General features: G+C 42.2%; 3 protein-coding genes across 5 annotated transcripts in view; 2 read left to right on the forward strand and 1 right to left on the reverse strand.

Moving 5' to 3' along the window:
- Positions 1 to 17,435, forward strand: part of atrip (ATR interacting protein) — a 486,763-nt gene extending 469,328 nt beyond the window's left edge. Inside the window, exons 2-19 of one of the 3 annotated variants that reach the window (XM_061041246.1) lie at positions 4,830 to 4,860; positions 5,624 to 5,967; positions 6,957 to 7,039; positions 7,444 to 7,614; positions 7,705 to 7,814; positions 8,883 to 9,028; positions 9,123 to 9,215; positions 9,840 to 9,945; positions 10,119 to 10,277; positions 10,568 to 10,832; positions 11,281 to 11,334; positions 11,542 to 11,726; positions 13,897 to 14,033; positions 14,121 to 14,212; positions 15,747 to 15,833; positions 15,931 to 16,009; positions 16,160 to 16,381; positions 17,111 to 17,435. In XM_061041246.1, the coding sequence (XP_060897229.1) occupies positions 5,625 to 5,967; positions 6,957 to 7,039; positions 7,444 to 7,614; positions 7,705 to 7,814; positions 8,883 to 9,028; positions 9,123 to 9,215; positions 9,840 to 9,945; positions 10,119 to 10,277; positions 10,568 to 10,832; positions 11,281 to 11,334; positions 11,542 to 11,726; positions 13,897 to 14,033; positions 14,121 to 14,212; positions 15,747 to 15,833; positions 15,931 to 16,009; positions 16,160 to 16,381; positions 17,111 to 17,184 (2,406 nt within the window). In that variant the 5' untranslated portion in view covers positions 4,830 to 4,860; position 5,624 and the 3' untranslated portion in view covers positions 17,185 to 17,435. Of the gene's footprint in view, positions 1 to 4,565; positions 4,861 to 5,623; positions 5,968 to 6,956; positions 7,040 to 7,443; positions 7,615 to 7,704; positions 7,815 to 8,882; positions 9,029 to 9,122; positions 9,216 to 9,839; positions 9,946 to 10,118; positions 10,278 to 10,567; positions 10,833 to 11,280; positions 11,335 to 11,541; positions 11,727 to 13,896; positions 14,034 to 14,120; positions 14,213 to 15,746; positions 15,834 to 15,930; positions 16,010 to 16,159; positions 16,382 to 17,110 lie in introns of those variants that run through there. The other 2 variants (XM_061041245.1, XM_061041247.1) reach the window with 2 other exon arrangements.
- LOC132976955 (CMP-N-acetylneuraminate-beta-galactosamide-alpha-2,3-sialyltransferase 2-like) overlaps positions 1 to 25,681 on the forward strand; it is a 259,673-nt gene that overhangs the window by 143,431 nt on the left and 90,561 nt on the right. The gene's annotated exons all lie outside the window — the stretch shown is intronic.
- Positions 17,714 to 24,852, reverse strand: trib3 (tribbles pseudokinase 3). Its single transcript, XM_061041258.1, has 4 exons — positions 24,264 to 24,852; positions 20,178 to 20,456; positions 19,777 to 20,069; positions 17,714 to 19,684 (listed from the first exon to the last, which is right to left on the reverse strand). Exons 2-4 carry the CDS (start codon positions 20,454 to 20,456, stop codon positions 19,195 to 19,197), a joined length of 1,062 nt encoding a protein of 353 aa, XP_060897241.1. The 5' UTR covers positions 24,264 to 24,852; the 3' UTR covers positions 17,714 to 19,194.

The following is a 25,681-nucleotide window of genomic DNA, read 5'->3' on the forward strand; positions in this document are numbered from 1 at the left end:
ATACAACCATCCATCTTCTCGCTGTTAATCCAGGATCCTCCAACACATGCTGCTTAAGGCATGCTGGGAGTAGTAGTCCCTCCAGTGTGTCCATCAGAGGTATTCTGTTTCAGTCGCTCAGTTGTCCAAGAAGCCATGTGCACAAATTAATTAAAAAAGAAGCCTGAATCAGTATGAGTGCTCTCCCAGAGGCAGTGTAGTCCAGACTGATGCTGTGTCCTAATTTTATTTTGTACACCATGTACTCTTTGGTGAATTCCTTTTTTTTGTTTGTTGGTGCGGTCCCAAATTAAATAATAATAATAATATATTTATTTGTAAGCACTTTTCAAGACAGAAGCAAGTCAAGTGCTGCAGTGAAGCATTTTAAAAGGGATAATCACAAATGTAAACACAAGAACAGCAACACTGAGATGTACAGATAAAACACAACCAAGTTAAAAAAAAGCCAATCACAAATGTTCCGTTCAAAAATGCACCGGAGCTTGTATGAAACAATCTGTCAGTTTAAAAGGCGAGTCTGTAAAAATGAGTCTTAAAGCAGAAATTGTGTCCGCTGATTGAATACAAAGTGAATGTTCCAGAGCCGAGGTGCAATCATAGCATGAGCTCGATCACCCTTTGACCGCAACCTTGACTCAAGCCCGATGAGGCTGGTCTAAGTCTGTGTTCACACTGCAAGCCTTAATGCTCAACTCTGATTTTTTTGCTCAGATCTGATTTTTTTTGTTTGGCTGTTCACATTAGTTTTCAAACGTGGCCTGTTTCAGAACACGGTGGGAATCCACATATGAAAGTGGGTCAAATCTGATTTGTAAAGATCAGCTCTTATGTGACTTGAGCTGTTCACACTGTCATGGAAATATCAGACCTGAGTTACAGGTCACTTTTGGCTTCAGTGTGAACACAGCCTAAAATGTCTCCTTGGGTACTAAGGTGTTAAAGTCTTGTTTAAAGAGTGCCAGTGGCCGAGTGGTTTGTTCAGCACATCACATGTACAGAGGCTATAGTCTTCAAAGCAGTCGGCCTGGGTTTGAATTCATCCGGTGGCTACTTTCTCACCTTTTATTACTCAATCTGTCTCCCCAATTTACAGCTCTATCCGCTGTCCTGTCTCCCCAATAAAGGCACAAAAAAATATAAATACATCTTTATCTTTAAAGGCTCACTTAAGTATTCAGGTGCAAATTTTAAAAGAAATTGTCAACCAGTGCAGTGACAGCTAAAACAGTGGTGATGTGAGAAGTGTGCTCTGTCCCCATGAGAAGTCTGGCTGCGGAGTTCTGTACAGTCTGAAGTTGTGCTACAGCTCTTGTACTGAGGCGGGTAAAAAAAGGGGACATTACAATAATCAAGATGTGAAGAAATAGAAGCATACATGTTTTTTAAATTGACCTGATCTTTGAGATGTTCCTAAGTCAATAAAAGCTCAATTGAATTACTGTTTTGATTAAAACTGAGGTCACTGTCAAATATAACCCCAAAGTTTCTACCGTGGGCCGTGGGAAAATTGGGCCGAGGAGTGGCCTCGATCTGGATGTGGATATTCTCAGGGCCAACAAACGAGTCTCTTCCGCACTAACCAAACATGAGGAAAGCAACATCACAGCACTCCTGCTTTGTGATTAACTTCAGTGAATTATCAGCCATCAAACATTTGTTCAGGTTTCTTGCTCACTGGACTCCAGTTCAGTTTTAATGTGAATAAACACGATTGTTCTGTAATTTGAACTTCAGTATAATTTGACTGAGTCTGTCAATCAACCAGTGTTTTGGTTTTGTGAGCAGGTAATTTTATTCAAGATTTTGAATTACACGTGGCAACTTGGGGCCTTAGAGTTAGGTTATGTACCTTTTCAGTTCGGCATGGGGGCATATTGGGATAAGGGATGTCTTCACCGAGTGCTTATTATTTAATTAAGGCACAAGTACCTGGTGTTTATTTCAAATTTGGGCTCAGCGGTAGAGTCGGTCGTCTCCCAACCGGAGGGTCGGGGGTTTGATCCCCAGCTGCTGCAGATACATGTCTGAATTTATCATTGGGCAAGACACTTAAATCCAAGTTGCTCCCACTGTTTTGTTGGCGGCGTGTGAATGTGTATGAATTGATTTGTTTATACTGATGGTCACTTCACATAGCGGCCTCGTCCATCAGTGTGTGAATGTGTAGGTGTGACCTGCGGTGTAAAAGCACTTTGAGTGGTCAGGAAGCTGGAAAAGCTATACAAGCTGAAATCCATTTACCAAACATCAGGGTTAGTGAAGCCATATATAACCAAAAGATGAACTGTGTATGTCTAAGTTGAAGTACAGGCCTCTGGTGTATGAAGGGTATAGGAGGGCGATGTAGGTCATGGTAACCTGAGCGTAGCTGGTTTTCCTTTTCTCACGGGTTTGAACTCTATACATAAACTTGCTGCGTTTGAACTCAGTGACTTCCAGTAGAGCGTTTTTTGTTTTTTTTAATATCTGTCTTTCAATATCACATCACACGGGGCATCCTCTCCACCTTAATGTAACACATCTCTCGCTCTGACTGGATGGTGGCTGCGCTCTCGAACCTCCCGAGGCGACGCTGCAGAGGAGAGCAGCCAGAGATGTCTCCTATCCTCAGCGGACGGAATAAGAAACAGTCACATGAGCCTTATAGCCGCTCACATGCTCTGCGGTAACACACATACACGCATGTATGTAGGCTGAATTTTAACTGATTCACTCACTGGCCCTGCTCTGACTGTTTGGTTTCCATGGCTACCAGCTCTCCTGCAAACGTATTTGTAGATGTGTACATTTTCCCCTCCACATTCACTGTTTAAAATACGAAGAGCTGCAGAACGCCACAGATACTGTTTGTATTAAGGTGTTGCAGATATAGGCAATAATTGTGTGTGTGTGTGTGTGTGTGTGTGTGTGTGTGTGTGTGTCTTGCTCCTGCTGCAGATAATGATGATGATGATGGGTGCATCTGGATGCCTGTCGCTGAGCTCTGCCATTTCTGAACTGAAGTACGGAGGCGGAGAGAGAGCGAGAGAGAGAGAGAGAGAGCATGTGTCAGAGTTACATACTGTAGAGCCTGAGCTGCGACACACACACACACACACACACATAGACCTGTCTCTGTCTATAAATGGAAAGTACTCTTACTGTTGCTGAGAAGCCACGAGAAGATTCTGCATGTGTAGAGTGTACATAGAGGGATTTATATTAACATCACTTGCCTTTTTAATAAGATGAATAAAAACTGTGGCAGCTAATTAGATTCACACTGAAGGTTTTTGCAAAGGAGCAAATTATTACATTTTCCTTACAAAGAAGAAAAAGAAGGAAAAATAAGCCCAAAATTTCAATATCAGAAAACCAGTGAGTTTCAAAGGCAACGTGGATGATTTTGTTTCTATTCACGTTGGCCAGTCGAGGAGGTTGGTTTTATTATACTTCCATTAGGAGAAGAAGAAGGTGTGGTGTTACTGAAGACCAATCCTGATTCCCTTCCTTGGTCTCACCCATATTTTTGGAGGGACGTATAGTTGCCCTTATACGTCAGAGCTACAAGGAGTAGTGGCTGAATTGTTAACCGATCTTAAATGGGTCAAAACCAAGCAGCAACCTCTGGTGTTGAAAAATGATGCTCAAGTGCAAAATAAGCTGCAGTTCCATAAGTATCCACTTGAGGCTGGCCGCAAAAGCCAAGGGATCCCCTTTAGGGCCAATATTGAAGTGTCAATTTTTACAGCAGAAATAAATATTTTTGCAGCCTGGTACAGAAACAGAGTAGGCTCACTTCTTTATTCGTACACACTGTATGGGAGGTGAATGTTTTATAAAGTATCCATCTTGATTATATTAAGGCTAAGAGGCAAACATTTATATTATTAGGGCTGGGGCAGAGATGAGAACAACACAAAAAAATACAACAGCCAGAAAGCCACAATATTATTTTTGTAATTGATTGTAAGAAATGTTGAAAAAGAAAAAAAACTAAAGTTATCTCCATGTAAAACTGTAGCACTGATACAAAACTTGTTTTTTTTATTTGTAAAGAGCAGCAGACAACTACATTGTTAGTCATGTGCAAAGATTTTACAAATTTGTTTAGAATAGAATTACTTTATTGATCCCAAACTGGGAAATTGTGGAAAACAATTTACTTTAATTTTAAGCTTAAATCTCACTCAGTGACTGGACTAACTGTGCTGTAACTGTAATGACCGAATTTCCCTCCGGTATTAATAAAGTATTTCTGATACTGATTTCTCCGTTTTTAATGTGCTTAGCAAAGTAAACCAGCCACTAATGCTGACATTATATTTTATTAAAAACGAGCCAAAAAATGATTAAACATTTCCAATATTTTTAACTATTCGTTAAAATGTATTTCAACCTGTTTGCAGTTGACATAAATATTTCATATAACGCTGGTCAAACACTTTTTAAAATCCTATCTTTCCCTCATTTGCGCGTTCAGTACAGTTTGTCTCAAACAGGGACCTGTACAGTTTCCAGTGCTGCGCATGGGCGCCTATGATTGGTCAGGCTGTCAGAGCGAGCTGTGATTGGCCAATTTGTCAGCGGTAGCGGGGCGGGCAGAACAACATCCAGTTATCCTCACATCTTAAACTTCTTCGTGTTTAGCTGCTTCTCAACTGTCCGGCCCTTTTATGTTTTTTTTAATGCCGAGGTCAAGTCAGAGTACATACGCCTTTTATCAGACACCAGTTCCATCTTTTGAATTAGGAGTTAACCTCCGTTATTCTAATAATGTTCTGATGGAGTTAGCTGTGTTAGCTTAGCATGCTAACATGTCATTGAAATCAAAGCTAACGTAAGCTACTAATCTCGCGACGACTTTTTAGCCAACAGGTAAGACAACAGTACTGAGGGGAAACAAGGTAACACACGAACAAACAGATAGATACACTTTGTCATTTACTGTCAAACATTTACTAACAGCATCGAGTCATTTTGCTCTGAAGTGCGCATGCGCAGTTTTCACTCCTTTTAAGACCACAAACAGAAACTGGTTTAGTTCTCTTTATGCAGACCCTGTTCCAGACTGCTTTGATTTTGGGGGTGTATAAATAATGTGGACTTACTGACAGACTTCAAGGACTTTAAGCTATGACGTCCACTGTTTTAGGGTTTCTAAATCTAAAGCTATATAATCTAAAAATACATGAAACCATAATGTATTAAATTTAAAACCCACCACCAGCATCATAGAGGACAGCTTTATTTATATCTAATAATCTATTTTTACATGAACTGATCTCCTTACTGTACCGACCAACCATTTAAACCATTTAAACAATGTGGCATGTTTAGAATTGGTCAAATCGACCAGGAGAAAAAAAACATTTTTCAGTAATTTCTTATATTTTTAGATGAAGTGGGATGATTTTGGTTAAAAAAAACCTTTTTGTGACATTGGCGCAAGTGTGCAGGCATATCTTCTTCTCTCTCATGTTTTTTGTATTACCCTGCTGCACCTACATGATGTGGGTATCAAGCCCCTTTCCTGGTTTTATACTTAAATCATCATGTGTGTTATTAGAAAAACTGTCCTAATTGATCAGGGATTTGCGACTGGTTAATCTGTCTGCCTCTCTCCTCTTCCTCCCCTCAGCATGAACTACCCCCCCACAAAGCGCCTCCGAGGCCTGAACCATGATGTTGTGACAGCGATGCCCTTTGACGACCCATTTGGAGGTGACGATGATTTCACACAGGATGACTTGGATGAGATTGACGTCATCGCCTCCCAGGCCGTCACCTCAACCGCTGCGTCTGGACATGAGTCTAAACCGGTGACCAAACCGATGGAGCCGGCCCGTGGGTCTGCAGGGTCATCATCTGCAGGGTCGAGCAAATCTGTGAACAAAACCACAAACAATCAGAGCAGAGAGAACACGTTTGGATTCGGCAGCAGCATCAGAGGGAATGCTGGGACACCAAAGAGAGAGCTTCATGGTGAGTTTAGAGCTAAACTGAACTTGTATGACTCTTTTTGTGTTTTTTAAAATATGGTCACATGTAAAGGACTAAATATGGAATATTTCCTCTACATTTCTGCGGATCATTTTTCAAATCATTCATCAGCTTTGAGATTATCTTCCTCATGGTAGCTGTTGAATACACTTCATTTCAGTGAAAATGTTCCTTTATGACACTTACTGTTATGTAAACCATTGCAAACATTTTTATTAACATACTATTTTTTCATAGTGATGTCATTATTCTATTTTTGTAGAATAACAAGCCATACAATTAAAGCTCCAATCAGTAAGATATCTACTTAATTAAATGATAACGTGACCTTACTATATGATCAGACATTACGGAAACATGCTATGTTGAAGTGCTGGCTTCCCTGACAACAATGCAGCAGCCAGTATGTCCTCCTTCTAACTTTAGATTCTGGTCCGAATGGTCTGGATTTGTTTGGACCAGAGAAGGTAGGCGGTTTTAAGACACTCCCACACGGCCGTTTTGGACGCCCCTCGGTTTGTCAGATATGAGAGCAGTTATCAGGTCAAACCAACAGGTGTTGCAGCGATGGAAGCGGGCAAGAGAAGTGGTTCAGATAGAAGTGATTGTACCCGACCTAAAAAGCCTCTGCATGTTTCTAATAAGCTCCACGAGCAGAAACGTGCTCAAACTAGGATCAATATTGGAGATGCTTTTGAAAAATGGAGAGAGGTTAGAACGCAGAAAGGTTTACAGACCGATGCAGAGCTGGCTAAACACTGACGCTTCAGAGTCAGTTTGAGACTGATGTTTGGACATACAATCAGTGTAAGACAACAGTTAGGGGAGATTTTATGAGAATATTTCATATATTTAGTAGGCACGTTTATAATTATATGAATGGATGTATGATGACAATAATCTGAGAAATTGATACAATAATGTTGCTGTTTTCTTTTTGCTGACAAACCTCTGATGTTTTGTGTGTTCAGGCAGCAGGCAGCAGCAGTTCGGGTCAGACAGAGAAGACTCCCACAGTCAGCTGGAGGCTCAGCATGCAGAGCTAAAGAGGAAGGTGAGGTTCACAGACATTTTAAAAATAAATCCAAACTCTTAAAATGGCAGTAAAATATGTAGTGGAAACAAACATTACCCAATTTGTTTTATGGCAAAACGTTTGAACCGCTCTTTTTAGTTTTTGAAACACATATTATATATTATATTTGCCTATCGATACAAAAACTTCTCAACTGGACCTGATATCTGATGTTAGCCCTCAGTAACTTACACACTAGTCTGGACCCAAAAAGTTTGATATGCACACCATGTAGGACAGTGTAAAGATATAAATGATGGGACCAGCGTGAGGATCTCTCAAATCAAAGCAGTGTGTTATAATATTACATTCAGTGATTCGTGCCAGCTGAGAACAGACTCTGGATGAATCTGGTATTTGTTATTGTGTGTGTGTGTCATTAGTTGAAGGAGGTGGAGGAGGAGATTGTGCTGAAGAGCGGCGAGATCCGGGTCCTCAGGGACTCTCTGAAAGGAACTCAGCAGGAGAAGGAGGCCCAGAGGCAGAACCAGATCCTGCTGGAGACTCAGAGGCAGAGAGAGCACAGCGAGAGAGAGAAGGAGCTCAACAGGAAGGTGAGGGGGGTGAACATCACACACACACACGAATATGCAGTACATAAAATCCTTAAAATAGCCTGATTATGACGTGTTGTCCATTTCCAGGTCCAGTCTTTGCAGACGGAGCTGCAGTTTAAAGAAGCAGAGATCAATGAAATGAAGACCAAACTCAGTACAGACAAAAACAAGACGGCCTCACCGCTGCCTAGAAACAGGTAGGTCATCATAACATCTATTTTGAATTTATTGTTTTATAAGTTTCCCTTTTTATTCCACTGTCAACTGAATATCCTTGGTTTTTAAATTGTTGACGAGATAATGCATGCCCGTTTAAGCCCTACACATATTCACCTTAAGAAAGTGGGAGGGGCTGATGATGTTTGAATCGTACGACCGGTTCGATCATTGTGACCATAACGACGCAGCTTCTTCCTGTTTCTCTTTTCTGATCACCAGTATGTTCTTTTCCGGTCTTTGGTTCATCCTGTGATTACATCCAATTACACGGAGCATTGATTCAAAGGCCAAAACAAATGTCAGTACAGGGCCTCCTCCAAACTTCACACTCTGGGGGACATTTATGAAAAGGCAACTCATGATGATTTCAGGGGCAGGCTGTCTGAAATTCTCAAGACATTTTTTTTGGAGACAGTGTGTGAAAAACGCTACAGAGTTTGTGGTGTAGAAAAAAAGTTAAACAAGACTCAAGGGAGCAATAATTTGTCAGGGAGTCAAGATTAAAATATAGGTGCCAGCTGTGGCTCCAGAAAAATAAACATGTATAGGCGTTTTCACATTATGCACTCCTAGAGGACTGTCCCTGAAAGCGACCTAAACTTGTTTCACACATCAACCTCACAGCAGGAGGTTATCCCTGTCGGACAGGAGGGGGGACCATGGGGGATCTCATGAGGCAATACATGACGTACAAAGAACAATGCGAAAGTGGCTGACGAATCAACAGAGTATGAAGAGAATATGTCAATGCTTCATGTCATGTCACAATATGAATAAAAGAATGGAGAAGACAGAAAACAGAACAACGTAACGCAGGAGTTTAATTACATGCACCACCTCCCCCTCGCTCAAGGTGAATTCTCTTTATTATATCCTGCTGTGTTCTCTCATCAGCTCACTCAGACTTCATTTGGAAAAATACTTGAAGGCTGTCAAATCAAGTCTGAGAAGTGAAGTTTTCTGCAAATGTGAACAAGACGTTTGACTGACTGACTGATCAGTGTCAGACTCAAATCTTATTGGTTATCCTCTTTTCTCTCTCTCAGTCCTAAAGTACTTAGCAGTCTGGCCCAGCTGCATCATGGGAGCAGCAGCAACTCGTCCTCTCCAACAGCAAACGGTTTCATCACCAAGGAGATGTTTGGAGCCGGCATCCCGACCAGAACGACCCCGGTGAAGACGCGGCGAGACGGTGGGTTGGGTAATGAGGGTGACGAGTGTCTGATGTGACGATGTCTGTTCTTCAGGACTTCCGTTGACGTGTGTGTTTGTGTGTTTTCTTGCAGACAGGGGGTCCAGCAGCAAATCTGGAGACAGACTGGAAGTAACTCGCCCAGATCCCTTCCTGTCTGTCAGACCGGCACACCTGCAACACAGAGGTGAGTCTGTCTGCAGAGCAGCTCTGCAAGAAGAAGAATGCAAACACTAAACCTGAAACTAAGTCAAATATGTTTGGTTATCTGACAGATAACTCTCCACCTATTCATATAAAAATAAAACAAAAGTTTCATTTATTTATTTATGGGTGTGAATGTGTAGGTGTGACATGCGGTGTAAAAGCGCTAGAAAAGGTCAACTCCTTTTACCATTTGCTAAGAAATGAAGCTATGAGACAAAGGAAAAATGTGTTCAGTTCAAAAGAACAAGTGTTTTTTTTAATCCTTTACAGTCTTCTTTGCGGCTGTCGTCTAGCCCCGCCCCTCTCCCTTGCAACGGCATCACATCAGTTGTGATGATTGGTCAGGTACCACCGTGTAGTCATGGCTGTTAGGTTTGACTTCTCCGATATTTGACAGAAAACCTGCGTTATGATCTCGTGCTGTGGCATTTTAAAGATGAAGACATTTGCCAGCAGTGAGGGATGGATGAAAGATAACGTCCAGCTGCATCATGGGAAATGTCGGGCCTATTATAGTTGCAGCTTTTCTAAATGTCAGAATATGTCATCCCCCTCTGCAGAAACTGTGTTTGTACGTTTATGTGTGTGTTGTTTTGTCCTCCAGGTGGCGTCCTGCTGGGGTTGTTGCTGCAGCAGCCTTTGTCTCCCAGCAGCCTCGGCCTCTCTCACTTGCTGTCCATGAGTCTAACGGACAACCACCTGACGTCCAGGTAAAAAACCCCAGCACTGTAACCATGACAACAGGGGAAGAAGTGAATATGTGTTACACAGTGCATTGTTAAACATGTTTGTTACAGCAGTATGTTCATAACCATAAATGAAACAAGTTGATTAATGGAGAGGTGTTTTTTTGTGCTTTGTTGCTGTTATGTTATGTTTTCAGCAGACTGTCAGGAGGTTTTCCCTCTGACGCTGCAGCCAGTGTAAGTGCCGGTGGAGCTCCCAGAGCTGCTCCGAGTCTGGTCCAGAGTTTGGCTGTAACTGGACTCAACATGCTGAGTCAGAGCCGAGCAGAAGCTGCAGCCAGCGGCAGAAACAAAAGGTAAGACTGACTTACTGTTCTACTAACTCTGATATCTGCTCACTAAAGAAACCAGTAGTATAGAAGAAGGTTATGGCTGAACGTTTGTGTGGAGAGCAGAGCCCTCTTGTGACCACATCGTGTAACAACAGCTTTAAAAATACCACAACACTGAACACCACCATGAGACCATTATGTTAATGAAGATAACTTCTGTAGTCTGTTTTCCCTCCTTTCAGAAGAGTTTATAATCCACTGATGAAGATATTTATTTAAACAAAATTTGAAGTCTATCTTGTTCTGGTTTAAAGGTCGTGTCCTGGAGCCGTCCTCCTCCTCCCCCTGCTGGACCTCCACCTGTCTCGACTCTGTCAGGCCCTCGACACGCTCCGGTCCTCGTCTTCTGAAAGCACGAGTTCAAACTCTGCTGCTGCCAGCTCGCTCCCAGCGGGCCGTACTGCTCATGCTTCTGGACCAGGGATCCTGGAGGAGACTGGTTTGACTGGTTTCAGTGTGGAGGACTCGGGTTTGGCTGCTCTGAGGCTCCTCTACCTGCTGCTCGCCCACAGCGACGAGGTGACACAACAGACACTTTTAACGACTAAGCAGAGCCACTAAATGTTGACATGTAGATTTCCAAATGTCAGATATCAGTTCACTCTGGTGTTTTCACACATGCACTCCTGAAAATATCTAGATAATTCCAAGCAGACTGCTCCTGAGTCTGACCAGTCAATCACAGTCTCTCTACAACGTCTGCCTCAAGGCACCAAAACATCAAACTAGAAAACTTCAATAAACTGGAATTTCACAAACTGGTAGATCTCCAAGAATCTCATGTTCACCATTTCTCTTTTAAAATCCTTCCAAACATGTTTCAAAGACGAGAACAAGAAACACTCCTGTGATGATAAAGACAGAAAACGTTGTCTCATCCTTTTCAGAGTGAGCCAATCATCATCTCCCTGTCGAGTGTTTTTCTGAATCTGCTGCTGACTGTTTGATCTTTTTGATGTTGTTTTAGGTGGTGCAGGCTGTGGTGTCAAAAGACAGTCGGAGCAGAGACACGGACAAAAAGGTATAAACTGTATTCACCTTTATTTTCCCCCACTGAACGTAAAAATGTGCATTTCAAGATATCAGCTCTGTGATAAGAAACGACACACTTTTAGTCTTTGTAATTATAAAAACAAAGATTTATTGTTATAAAACAAAGATTTATTGTTATAAAACAAAGATTTGAGTGAAACAAAAACCAAATCCTTCTCCCTCCCTCTTCTTGTAGGTGGAGTGCTCTGCTGCAGATGTGGGTCTGTGCTCCCAGAATGCCTTGCTGCAGTCAGTGTTGCGGCTCTGTGAAGCAGGTACAGGTGGTAGTGAGAGCAGTTCACAGAGGGAGGAGCTCGTCCTCAGTGCCATGAAGACACTGTGTGTCCTCATTCAGAGGACGAAAGACACACACACTGACAGGTACACACACAAACCTAAAGGTGTCCACTCTGATACCTGCAAGAAAGATAAACAGAGATCTCATCCCCATCTTTACATTCAGTGTAAAGTAACAAACAAATACAACAGATTTTGAATACTTTATTGATCCAGCGAGGGGAAATTAGTTTTTTACACTCTGTCTAGTAAACATGCTACACAAACATGCACAAACAGGATCTTATGGACATGCATTGATGGAGAGGTCTCAGGGTGAGGGGGCTACCCACATTGGGCGCTCCTGAGCTGGTGGGGGGGTTAGGTGCCTTGCTCAAGGGCACCTCGACAGTGCTCAGCATGTGGACTGGCACCTCTCCAGCTACCAGACCAATTTCCGGAATGTATGAAATTTAATTGATAAAATAGAAAATAAACAATAAACTCAATTGAAGGATTTATCCAGATTTCTGGATTTTCTGATTTGAAATGTTGATTGATTTTTATTAATCCATGACAATGTTTCCCACAAAGTAACTTTGCCAGGCATGTTTACAGCCTCCTGCGTATATTTGTCGACCATCTTGATTTATTTTTTGAACGTTCTGCTTCTTCCATCCTTTATCTCTCACATCTATGAATTTAACTCCATTATCATTTCAGGCCTTTAGAGGGTGCACTCACACAAGGCAATCTGTAAGCACTCTTCACCACTAAAGTCCAGTTTGTTGTTTGACTAATGTCAGTCACAATCGAGCTTAAGCACTGTACGGGACAACTTTACCTAGTGTGCTCTAAGTCTTTAGAGTATAATTTGAATGATCTTCCCATGGAATTAACACTTCTGTTTGGTTTATTTTGACTGTTATTGTCATAACTAGTTTACAACACTCAGAAGTAGGTATGTGATTTTGTGTAGAGATCAGCAGTGTAATGTTTTACCAAACTAGGAGCATATTGTCTTGATTTATATTTTATTAAGAAGGATGATTGGGATCAAAAAAGAGGTCGTAGAAAGTCGAACAGACGTGTTGACTGTAGTTAAAGAATGTTTGATTTCTATGTTTGTGTGAGCCGGAGGGGAGAAGTGAAGATGTCATGAAACCTGAAGCACTCTGACGCACCCTTCAGCTCACATCAACACAGTGCTTACTCCTTTGATTCCTCTAAATGCATATCAAACACACACACACACGCATGATGCAACACTCACCTGGGATGAATAATGCTGGAGGTGGAGGAGTGGTTGACTAGGGAGTGAGTGAGTGTTTGGTTTATGACTTTTCCACGAACTGTCAGAGGTTGTGTAACATCTTGCTGTAAAGTACCAGCAGATTCTTTTACTGTTACTGTGGTGACATAACAGTGACTGGTGATAACTGGAGGGACTAACCTTTATCTGCTTCACAAAGATCACTTTTAGTTTCAGTTTGAGGAAATAAAATGCTGATTAAGTTTATCTTTACCCTTTCTACTGAGTGGACAGTAGGGGGCAGCTGTGGCTCAGTTGTGTCTGGTCTGATCCCCAGCTCTTACAGCCACATGTCCTATGTGTCCTTGGGCAAGACACTTAACCCCAAATTGCTCCCACTGCTTCTTCTGCTGTGTATGAATGGATTAGTTACTTCTGATGGTCACTTTAAAGAGCAGCCTCTACCATCAGTGTGTGTAGGTGTGACCTGCGGTGTAAAAGAGCTTTGAGTAGTCAGAAGACGAGAAAAGAAATATACAAGCTGAAGTCCATTAATCATCTACCATTTACAGTTCTGAACACACTTTTAGTAAAAACTCCCTATAACCCCAGATAATGCAATAAAAAATCATCACAGTCAATGATTCACTTAACAGGTGATCTTTAAAGGTCAGAAAAGAGACAGAAAAGTCAGCACACAATTGTCCTTATCTGGGTAAAAACAGCAAAACAACAACAGGCACAATTCAGCACTAGGCCTTCATCAGCGTACCCGGATAAAGGAAACTAAAAGGACCTTTGTGTGCTGACTTTTCTGTATCTTTTTAGTCTTGTTTCGGTCGTGCACCTGGACTCGTGTTTACTGTCGAGTGCGCTCCTTTTTTAGCTGTTTGGATCTTTAAAGGTCACACATTCTCCTCATTTTCATTCAGTTTGAAGAATTCTCAGCTCCCCAAAACATGTCTGAAGTTTCTTGTTCTAAATCCACTTTATTGGTCTGCGCTCTGTCTCTGTGTCTCTCAGGTTGCAGTGCGTGTTGCAGGTGGTGTGTGCGTGTTTGTCAGCAGACAGCAGGCTGCAGACGGTCTCAGAGTGTGTGTCTGTCCTCATGTCCACGTCCGACCGTCAGACTCTGTCTCAGCAGCTCTGCTCCCAGCACGGTGACTTTCTTCATTCCTTAGGACTGAATCTGCGCTAATGTTCAGGCTTCACTTTAGAGTTCAATATTTTTAATTTTCTCTCTTTAGACCCGTGTGTGTTCCTGAAGTTGTTCCAGTTCATCAGGACCCGACCAGACAATCAGGCTACACACACAGACTGGATTCTTCTGGACCTGCAGGTAACACACACACACACACACACACTTCAGGGACACACTCGCTGTTTCCAAAACCGCCTACTATACCAGAAGTGTTTACTGATTTGGTCAAAATGCAGTATGGGGACAAATGTGAGATCCACAGTATGCCAAAAATACCCAGATGTTTTAGGAAAAATCTACAGTATGCATCAGATCAGTCTTCTCAGTGCCTTGCTCAACGGCAGCTCGGCAGTGCTCAGGAAGTGGACTGGCTCCTCTCCAGCTACCAGACCAACTTCCTGACTTGGTCCGCACTGGGACTTGAACAGGCGACCCCTCCGGTTCCAAACCCAAGTCCCTACAGACTGAGCTACTGCTGCCCAAACATCGACCAATCGTAACAGTGGAAACAATCACAATCAGACCGAACCACACAATCTTACCACCCATTATCTTTTTTGATTCTCAAAATCGTAGAGTCTGAAAAAAGGCTGACCAGGGATTTCTAAGTGGATGCTCTGCTGTCGCGGCTTTTGCCATCAGCTGGGCTGTTGTTTACTTCCTCATTCTAAAAACAGAAAACAGCTTAGCCTGGCCGGGCTTTCTGCTAAATAACCACTGACTGGCTGTCATTTTGATAGTTTGATAGTAGTATGGAGTAGGCGGTTTTGAAACAGCCACTGACTTGTCCTTACATTCAGGGATGTAAAATAATAACAGCGGGGTTGTTGTCTTTTCATGGTTGTAGAGGAAGTTGAAGTTATCACACGATGTTGTTCTGACAGATAAAGGTGGTTGAGAATTCAAGAAGAAGAGACTTTAAAGGTTTGTTATCTTTCACACAAACTGGACTATTTTGGAGATCCAACAAGCTTTTACTTTAGAAGCTCTCTGACGCCCCTCCCACTGTGTTGGGGGTGCTGTCCCTCGCCAACCTCATGGGATAATTGTCTTGACAGTTGAGGGTCAGCAGTTGATCTAGTTCACCTCCTCCAGGCTGAACAGCTGGACCCTGAGCTTATTCTGTCTGCACACTGCTCGCTGCTTCACTCCCTGGTCATTTCGTTCCCAACAACATCTCCACAGCAAGTTTACAGCGTGGCTCATTGCTTCTTCTGGTGATTTCTGCATTATATATATTTGTGTTTTTAATTCATCTCTTGCATGGGGTTTGTGATATGGACATGGTGTCCTTAACGCCTGAGTGAAACAAGCTTAATTTAAGCACAAAAGGTGAATTTCTAACAATAACCAAAGAATATTACATGAGTCAAAAAGCTTCCACCTGTGAGGTTTATCAAACACTTCAGTCATCCAGGCATGAGGCAGGAAATCAACCAGTCAGCGTGAGTCTCCTTGACCTCCAGAATTCAATATTTAAACACAAGAGATAGTCCTTTATTTCTCATTTCAAGTGGAAAACTTAAGCCAGCTATTTTAAAAAAAAAAAAAAAAAAAAAAGGTTTCTTGTTTGGCCTGGCTCCCTCTGATAGTTGAGTTTGTTACGAATGGACTGTCCTTCCTTTTCAGACTGTGTTTTATTTATTTGTGTGTGTGTGTGTGTGTGTGTCAGGTTGTTCGTTTGCTGAGCAGACTGATGACTCAGCGAGCAGAGAGCTGGAGCAGCAGCCAGCGCAGCAGCTGTCCCTGTAACGCAGAGGTAAAACACTCCTTTCAATCCGCCTCTATCGGTCTCTATGAAGTGAAACGTAACCTCGTGTTGAAGTTGTATTTACAAACGACTCTGTGTGTCTCAGCTGGTTCAGACGGTGGTGATTGTTTTCCACCGTCAGTGGTTGGATCTCCGAGGTGCTCAGGAGCTGACGGACTCAACAGGTCGCTCACATTTCAGATTTCAAACAAAAGCCAAGGACTCCAAAAGAATCTAAAATGTTGAAGTTATTCACCACATTTTCCTTTAAAACTGTGCATGACAACAATATATCCAATAACCAATCAGGGTTGTTGTTTTTTTTTTTTTTTCAGGTCTGACCTCGCCCTCGCAGCAGTGCCCCGCCCCCTCGTCGCCATGGTGGCAGAGCACGGCGGCGTCTCTGCTCAGAGAGTGTCTGCTGCTGCTTCACTGGCTGCTGCTGCATCACGGCAGCTTCTCGGAGAGCTGCAGGCCGCTGCTGCACATGTACGACCAGGTGATCCCCGCCGTACGAGACACGCTGAGGAAGATCCCCGAGCTGAGCGAGAGCGAGGGTATGAACACACATCCATACATGAACACGCACACACTAAAGATAAAAAAAAAAAAAAAAAAAAAAAAGGAGAATATTTGCAGCTGTGAGGTCCTGTAAGAGCAGTACAAACTCTAAACGCTTCCTCCTTGTGGATTTAAACTTTCATACCGAAAACCGCTAGAACCAGTCGAGCTGTTTTCACACATTTCTCGAGCCCGACCCTGAAATCTTCTTTAGTCGCTTATTCACATAATGTCCCTCACGGCCTCAACTTTCCATCTCGGTCAGGAAGGAGGAAGAGTCTCAGACATGATGGTAAAAAAAAAAGATGCTGCAGAAATCCAAGATTGTAGACGCCTGCTCACCTGCAGTAATTGTCCCTGAATATTCTCTGCTGTGTTCACACATCAGCAGGAAAAAGCTCTGGGTAAAGTCGTGTCAAAACAGCATTCACACATGCAGCTCGCCCCCAAAAGATGGCCGAACACAGTTTTGTGCACGTGTGAAAACAACATCGACCCCTTTTTCCAAATTTATCCTGATGTACTCTCTGGAGTTAAACTAATTTACAATCCATCTTAAATAAAAATTCTTCTGATTATTAACTTCTTTGAGTTTTGACTCTTTCAGGACACATTTTTATGATCGTGAACTTTTACCTGAAGAGTAAAAGAGTAGAATCAATTAGGTCACTTTTTTTTTTACCTTCAATGAGACTAATTTATTGTTTCTGTTTTCCGTCTGTCAGAGCTCGCTCTGGAGGAGATCTGTCGCTCGGAGGGCGATGACACTGACGACATGGACACCGACACTGGCTCCTGATTGGCTGCTGCTGCTGCTCCACCAATGACCAATTAATAGACATGTAGACCAGTTTACCGACTAATGCTTGAACTTTTCAAACTGAGACGAGGACGGAGCGAAGGCTGTGTTCTGACACGCTGATGAAGTAAAATAAAAAGACTGAAGAGAAAATAAAATGATCAGGATGAAAGAGTGAGAGGATTTATTCTGCAGTCTGATGAGATTAATAAAACTTGAAGGTGAGGAAAAAACGAACCCATCTGAGTTTATTTTACAGTCTATCGTTTCTCTCTTTCCTGTCCTCCACTCAACCTTCCCTTTTTTTGTGTACATTTTATATCGTTATCAAAACAAAGAACCGAGACCCTAACCTGCTGGTGCATTTCCTTGATCTCACAAGTCAGAAATTTTGAGTTGCCACTCTGATACGTCATCAGGAAGTCAGATTTCCGACTTAGAAACTCTGAGAACCTTCAGTAACCCGAGCTAAAAAAATAATACTAGTCTTCTTAATTTATAACAAAGAAAAAAGTCCGGGAGCAGAACATTTAGTAAAACATCTTTATTATTTCTTCAGTTGTGCATGAGGTCTGAACGACAGATTCAGAAGAAGGCATCCTGTCCGCTGGCTGCAGGCCGGGCGGGTTATGAGAAGTCAGTCAAATGAAACACAAAGGAACGCTCTAACCCAGAAATCTCAAGATTACAAAGTTTACTTTTGAATTCAAAACCTTGGGCTTATTATTTTAGCTCCTTCACACTTCAAATGAAGTTTCAGGTTGACATGAGTAGTGTTCACATGCTCGTACATTCACCTCTTCTGTTATTTTTGGACTTCAGTTGGTGCAAAACATTTTGTGCTTTCATCAAACAGTGGATGAAAACGCTCCCCAGATTGAACCTGTTTGCATTTCTCAGTTTTATTAGAGGAGGGTAGGCCAAATAAAATATCAAGAGAACATTTATTGAACATGTTGTGTCCAGAATAAACTGTTTTTAATTCAGGTTATCATGTTCTCCATTTAAAAACCTTCAGAGTGAGTAAAGTTTTAATCTTGAGATACCCGATACTGAATCATACATTCAACACAATGTACATACAATCATTTGACTTCCATTAAACCGTGATCGTCAAAAAGGACGATCAGACCGAAGCGGAGTTTACAGCAGAGTAGCTTTGGTGGCTGCTTGTGTGTTTTCACAGAGAAATACGTCGACTCTAAAATACTGATCGATCCTTCACTTTAAGTCTTAAAGAGCAACCAGGTAGTGTAAACACGGAGAGGAAGAAACTGCATCCCGATTCAAGCTCCGCCTCCTTCAAAGTCCACTTCGAATTGAACCTGCGCTGTGCTCAGGGAGTCGATATGAACCTATTTAAATAGAAATGATTTGATATTGTTGTTAGAATGGATACGTCTTTAGTCTCTCTCCCTCTTTTTACAAGAGTTGTCCAATAAATGAGTTTACAAAAAGCACCTGAACAGAAAATTATTTCCATTGGTCACATCCCTTTCAAAAGAGGCGGGGCTTGATTTGAGACGCAGCTGCAGTGAGTGAAAGGCACCTGAGGGTGGGGTCAAGTAATCCAGGATCAGACTGTTTGGAAGCGTGTGTGTGTGTCTGCAATTGTATTTCTATCTTTGTGAGGACCAATTTCACTTCAATTTAAAATAATTGAGAATTTGTTTTTGACGGGCTGTGAGGAGATTTTGTCCGGAATAGAGATGTGAAGACAGATACCATATTTTCTATCCTGATTGTGATTCTGATAAACTCGTCCGATACCATCAGGATTAAAACATGGCACTGCTCTGTTAATCATCACATGATAATAAAAAATAAACTTTGGGGGTAGGGGGGGTTTAATTTTATCTGGTTGATGCATTGGGTGCTAAATCTGTAGAAAACCTTCATCACATTTTAATTGGAGTCAGATTTAGTTTCAGGGTCGGTTAGCTGTGGCGCTGAAGTTTAAGTGGGTGTTTGTTTAGGAGGTCCTCACAAGTAGAGAACAACACATGTCTGTTAGTGTTTTTCAGTCCACGTTGGCACCACCTGGTCGTCGTCCTCGTCTTTGTTTTGTGCCGTTTTGTTTGAGCTGTGATGCGTCTTTTGCCCGTTGTGATGTGGCGTCCTGGGATTGGTCAGCCACGGGTGCATCAGCAGCTCGGACACCTCGAGCCTCTCCGCGGGCAACTTCCTCAACATGCAGCCGATCAGACACTTGGCCCGCGACGACAGCCAATCAGGCAGGCTGAATGAGCCGCGGCGGATCTTGGCGAACAGCGCGGCGGGCTGAGTGTCCTGAAACGGGTATCGTCCAATGAGCATGGTGAACAGAGACACGCCCAGGCTCCAGATGTCTGCGGCACGGCCCGAGTAAGAGCCTATCCCGTTGGTCAGCAGCTCGGGGCTGACGTAGGCGGGGCAGCCGTGTCTGTCCGTCAGAGAGTCGTCCTCGTGTTTACCGCGGAGGAGGACGCAGTCGTTTAGGCCGAGCAGAGCGAGACGGGTCCTGCAGAGAGAAAACAAAGGTCACACCCGAATTAGAATCAGACAACTTGAGCAGCATCGGTCGCAAGTGTTGCTGCGTTTTGTCTATCTCACCTGTACTTGTCGGTGAAGACGAACCTGCGGAGCTTCAGGTCTCTCAGGACGATTCCGTGCTGATGACAGTGCGCCACGGCGCTCAGCATCTGAGCGAACAGATGCCCCACCTCCTCCTCGCCCAGGCGCTTCCTGCTTCTCACGTACGCGTGCATGTCGCCATGGTGACCTGACAGGAAGACGTACACGCTATCCTGTCCGACCACCACGTCCTGCAGGCCACAGATATTGTCATGGGGACCGATCCGGGTGTAGGCAGCTAAGCGCTCCTGGTAACCATGAAGAGGAATCACCTGTGACCACGGCAGAATGTAAGGTTAAAATGACTACTTTGTGTTTGTGTTTGCCGTATCTGTATCGTTTCATTCTTTTTGCATTATTTGTGATCTTGGTATTTTTACCTGACAGGTGTATTGCTGCTCAGTCTGTGCGTGCGAGGCCCTGTAAGTCTCCTCCCCGTCACAGCGTTCCAACAGGATATACGGCCCCACTCTGGTTGGGGATTGGCTCTGGTCAGACTTGGGGGCGGGGCTTCTGGACCTCAGGTACGGTGGTATGCCTGTGGTCGGAGGCGGGGGAGCCAAACGGGGAACTTTGCATTTGGGTAAATTTTCTTGGGGCTCGTCCAGTAACCTCTTCAGACACTTCTGAGACCTCGCTGTGGCCACGCCCATGCTCATCTGTGATTGGAGGAGAAAAGTGACATCTCATGTTAGTTGTAAACTCACTTTCAGGAACTATTTAAAAAAATGACATTTGTCAGAGTGGATCAAAGTTTAAGAATGTACCAAAGTTGAGTTAGTGCACAGTGAAGACATTTTTCTGAGCTCGTTTTCAGTATCTTTTTCTGCGGACAACACTTCCCAACGCCATGATTAATTGTAAAAATCGTACACCAAAAAACAAACAGAAATTCAGAAAAAAAAAAATGGCGGCTTTCCACCTAAAGTTTCAGACTTTTCAATGAAGTTTCAGATTTCAATAGAATCGGCTAAAAACACATCGACCAACCAGCATAGTTAACAACACGAACTACAAACTTTGTCCACAGGGGGGCGCCAAATTCCTCACAAAATGAAAGATCCTGACAGCTGCTTTACATTTAATTCATTATTTATTGTTGGGGCGCCGGTGGCCTAGTTGCTGCACCCCTTGTGTACGGAGGACGTCCTCCAAGCGGGCGACCCGGGTTCAAATCAGGCCTGTTGGTCCTTTCCTGTCATGTCAATCCCCAATCATCCCTCCCTGATTTCTTACTATCCACTCTGTCCTGTTTCTAAAAAATAAAGGCATAAATGTTCCCTGAAATAAACCTTTAAAACACATTTATTGATTAATCTAATACGTCGCTGTCGTTGTAATAAATAACTACAGAAAAAGTTTTAAACACTAACATAAATATTTTGATTGACCAGATTTTAATTGTCAGTTCATGTAATCCTTTTTTTCTTTCCTTCGAACAACCTTAATTTCAAGATTTGATCCAATCAGATTGCTCGTAACTTAAGGGCGGAGCTGCGCCCTCGTATCTCACTTCAGGATAATCACTACAAATGACCACTTTCACGAACACTTTAACTATATCCTGTCTTCATGTTCTGCACAGAAACGGTGGTTGTGAGACCCTAAAGTTAATACATGAAACTTTTTTTTGTCAAGTTTTGTTATAGTCAGTCTTAAGTCTGATTCCTGGTTTAATTTCTACCCTTCCGCGCCCCCTGCTGGTGCGTGGTGACTCTGCAGCCGAAGCCTCCTCCGCGCTCTAAACCCTCCTCTGTGTTATTTTCCTGGTACTGTAATAAGAACGATATTATTATCACATCTCTCTGTGTTGTGCGTCTCCGCTGCTCACATGTTAGCACGTCTATAGGCTTCATGATGAAACTTCCTGTAAGCTGACAGACGCTTCAGCTTTCAGATCGTTGCATCAGAGCACAACAGTTTATAGTTTAAACAGGCTTTAAATACAGTCAACAACTACCACACACACACACACACACACACACGCTCAGTCAGAATAGATGTGTGGTTTTGGTGCAAAGTATTTCAGAGCCTGCGGCCTCGGTGCTGACATTGTGTGGAAACCTGCTGTTAGCAAACGTTGCTTTCGCTCTGGTGAAACACCCTGAGTCACAGTGTCACCATGGCAACGTCATCCCCTGACACACACACACACACACAGTGAATCAGTGCTGTTTGATGTCTCATCTCGTCAGCTATTTGCCAAAGATTTCTCCATCACTTTCTGTTCAAGCGCGGTTTCACAATCAGAGATCAGACGAAGAAAAACGAACACAAAGTCGAACGAACTAAAACCCGTCCTGAACTCCACTGATTGATCTTTGTTAGACCATTATGCTTTTAAAAAGTCAGCTCTTTTTATTCTGAAATCTTTACAAACATGTCCTATAAGTTACATGGAGTCCCACTTCCTGCTCTTTATCTCACATGTTATTTAATCTTGAATTGATAACAGTCAACATTTTGAGAAAACTGGAATTTCCCAGAGTCGGCGCTGATTTCTCGTCTTAAAAATAACTTTTCCTGTCCCTGACAAACATCCCAAAATACAAACATGTTCAGCTTTCGGTTAAAAAAAAATGAGACATGATGACACTCAACACGTTAAAGAGCATCATAAAGAAGGCGTGCGGTTGTTGTTCATCAGAGGTCGATTCTGTATTTGAAATGTTTGTCATTGTTCTGATGTTGTTGTTTATTATTGTTTTGCTGTGTTGTCTTTGATTGTGTTTGGCCGCTGCCTTGGCCAGGGGTCTCTCTTGTTAAATTATGTTTATTGATGGAAAGCCCCTTGAGAATTAAGAGAATTAATTCAAGAATGAATTGACGACCAACAGTCGTATGGTATAAAGACAACATTAAAAAACGTTTTCTGTCTCCGTCTTCTCTGATGTGTTGATCGTTTTTTTAATACTTCTGCAGCTTCAGGTCCAGAAAAGCTCGTCACTAACACAACTCCAAACTATCACCTCACCTTTCGTGAAAAGAACAATAAAACAACAGAACAGAATAAAGTCAGACAGTCTTCATGAATCATTCAGTTTCTGTTAATCGTCAAATGTCTCAGCACTAAAACAGACCACCCTACATGAGCTGTTCACTTGTTTTAGATGTTTTCTTTTTCCACATTTTAACACTTGAATATGTCGATATATTTATACCTGCTACTTTCATTCTTCTTCCTCTTTGGTAGCCTACCCTGTCTGCATCTGTCAGCAGACTTGTATATCTTTTAAATTGAGTTCATCTGTACCAACACAAAGTCAGATGTGCTGATTCTGTTTATTTTTGTTGAGTTTATATCATTGCTTCATCTAATGAATCATTTTCCAGTGATTAACCTGAGTATGTTATTAACCTGTTATACATAAAGTTACACCTTAAACTCCTTTTACTGTACCTGCTGTCTGCAGATTTTAGCATCAGTTTGCGGAGTTAGCTCAGATATTCTGGACTCGTCTGAACTGACTTCAAGCTTCAGCCTCAAAGTTAAACCTTCAATTTAAAAAATAATACTTCGGACCAAATCAACATCATCTTCCTTTTGTTTCCAGAACTTTAAAGTGAAACACGCAGTCTGCAAACACAGAAAGTCCTGAAGACAGAAACATCTCCACACACCTGAGCTCCCTCCATCAGCTGGTGTAATAAGAAAAGTGGCTGTTAGGTTTGATTAAGAAGATAAAGAGTGAACTTTGAGGCTAATAGTTGATCCTCTAAACTCACCAGCTGCTGTCCTTTAGGTACTGGTCTGAAACATCCACAGTACAGTGAATAATGTAGAGGAACACTTAACAAAAATAAAGACTTTTAGGGATTATATTTCATTCTTTGTTCACTACATGTCAGAGGTTAAAATAGTTCTTTTGACTCCACTACAGAAACCTCACAGCTGTGGTAAAAGATCATTTAGACCCGGGGTGACTAACTCTGGGTCAGGGCTGGATTTGTTCACGAGACCTCCTGCTCTATTTTAACCAACATCAATATGACTCAACACCTGCATGCAGGACTACAGGCTGATATCATATGATTTAAAATCATTCAACATGAAGGAGGCTGCTCATACCTTGCAATGAGCAGTGAATGTTCACACATTTAAAAAAAAAAGATGTTAGAGGTTTACAGGTGAAGTTTTAATGCGCAAAAATTATGGTTTTTGTTTTTTTTTGCAGCCTGAACGAGACGGACACATCTGTATTCAAATGAACCCCACCTTGAACATGTAGCCTACAACATACAGATGCTATTTTCATGGAAAGGCATCAGTAGCCTAAATGTAATTTTAAAAAAATAGGCTACAAAAATATAAAATATCACACTGTAAAAGTACAACTCCGCATGTTTAGTTTAGGTTACATAAGGTACACTATTTGGCAAACATTTGCACCTTTATACATTATGAATGAAAGACATACAGGCTTTGAGTGAACTTTAAAAATGCTCTCAGGTGGTTCTTTTCTTACCTTGTTCTCTGGTCCGGACTGACTCAACAGGAAACCAGTAAGATCCAGGAGAAACCACGTTAGAGTCAAAGATGGTTACTGAGGGTCCGCCTAGTTTTGGAGCAGAACTTTATGTGGAGATACCATTTAAAAAGAAGTTTGAAGTCGGACTGGTGGATCCAGTAGATGATGTGTTGATACTGGGAGAACTGGAGCCTGACTGTAGGCTACGGTGATGACGTCTTTGTCTGGTTATTATTGTCGGGTCGGTTGCGCAACTTTTCGTCAGTCAGCTGTGAGGTGTTGAGCTTCTTCTTCTTCAGCAAACTTAAAAAAAAAATAGTTCAACAAAACAACCCGAAAAATGCCAAAATGTAAAAACCGAACTTTTTTTTTTGTTTAATCCGAGGCTGGAGCGAACGAAGCCGAACAAAGACGAGTCCAACCGAGTCCTTGTACGCTCCTTCTTGTCCGAGGTTAAATGAAAGTAAAGTCCGGTTCAAGGTGTGGTTTTAAGATCCTGTCTGACTCCCTCCGGACTCTGGTCTGCTCAGACCCGTATCCTACCCCTCTCCAGAAGTTTCGGGACTCTCTGCTCTGAGGACCTGGGCTGGACTGGCTCTGGGTTTGTTTGGTTACGGTGTTTCCTCCCTCGGTGTCGTCATCCAGCGGAGGGGGCGGAGCCTCGATGTTGCAATCCTGAGCCGATCAGTCGTCAGAAAACAGACACGGGACCAAAACACCAGTGTGTCGTTAGGTTCGTACATAATGAAGCTGGTAAAGGTGGAGTTTTTTTTTAAATATACTTTATTTAATTGAATGCAGGGTAATTTCTTAATTTCCCTCCTGGAGATCACACAAAACATCTAAATCTAAAATATGGCATCATACTTTAGTAGCCTATCAATTTATTTTTAAGTAGCCTAAATCTGAATCTAAAGTTAATGAAGTCAGAAAATTAACTTAGAAAAGTAAAATATATATATATATTTTCCTCTGAGATTAGAAGAAGAAAAAGGTAACAGAAAGTAAAAGTACTCAAATTAACTTTCAAGTTGAGTAAGGTTAAGTCCCGCCTCTGACAAGGCAAATAGCCAATCATAGCCCGGGGGGGTCCTGGTCACCCCCTGGATCCACTCATGGAATAAGCAATTAAAAAGAGAAAGCATAAACAGGCACACAACCAGGAGAAACAAACTAAACAGGATTAGGATAAATCATTACAGGCTGCTTGTTTTGTAAAATGTTTTTGTAAAAATCACGTTACTGACAAACTGTAGGACTAAAAGTGTCTTTTTAATATGAACTGTTTGGTCTCTTACAAACTCTACGTATATTTATAGTGTCAGCCGATTCACTGTGTCTCTACGGGAGTTTTTATTCCCAAAAATCTACCTTCAAAATGCTTTTTTATAGAAGACTTAAACTCTATATTCCAA

This window comes from Labrus mixtus, chromosome 7, assembly GCF_963584025.1.
Source record: "Labrus mixtus chromosome 7, fLabMix1.1, whole genome shotgun sequence".
NCBI lineage: Eukaryota > Metazoa > Chordata > Actinopteri > Labriformes > Labridae > Labrus > Labrus mixtus.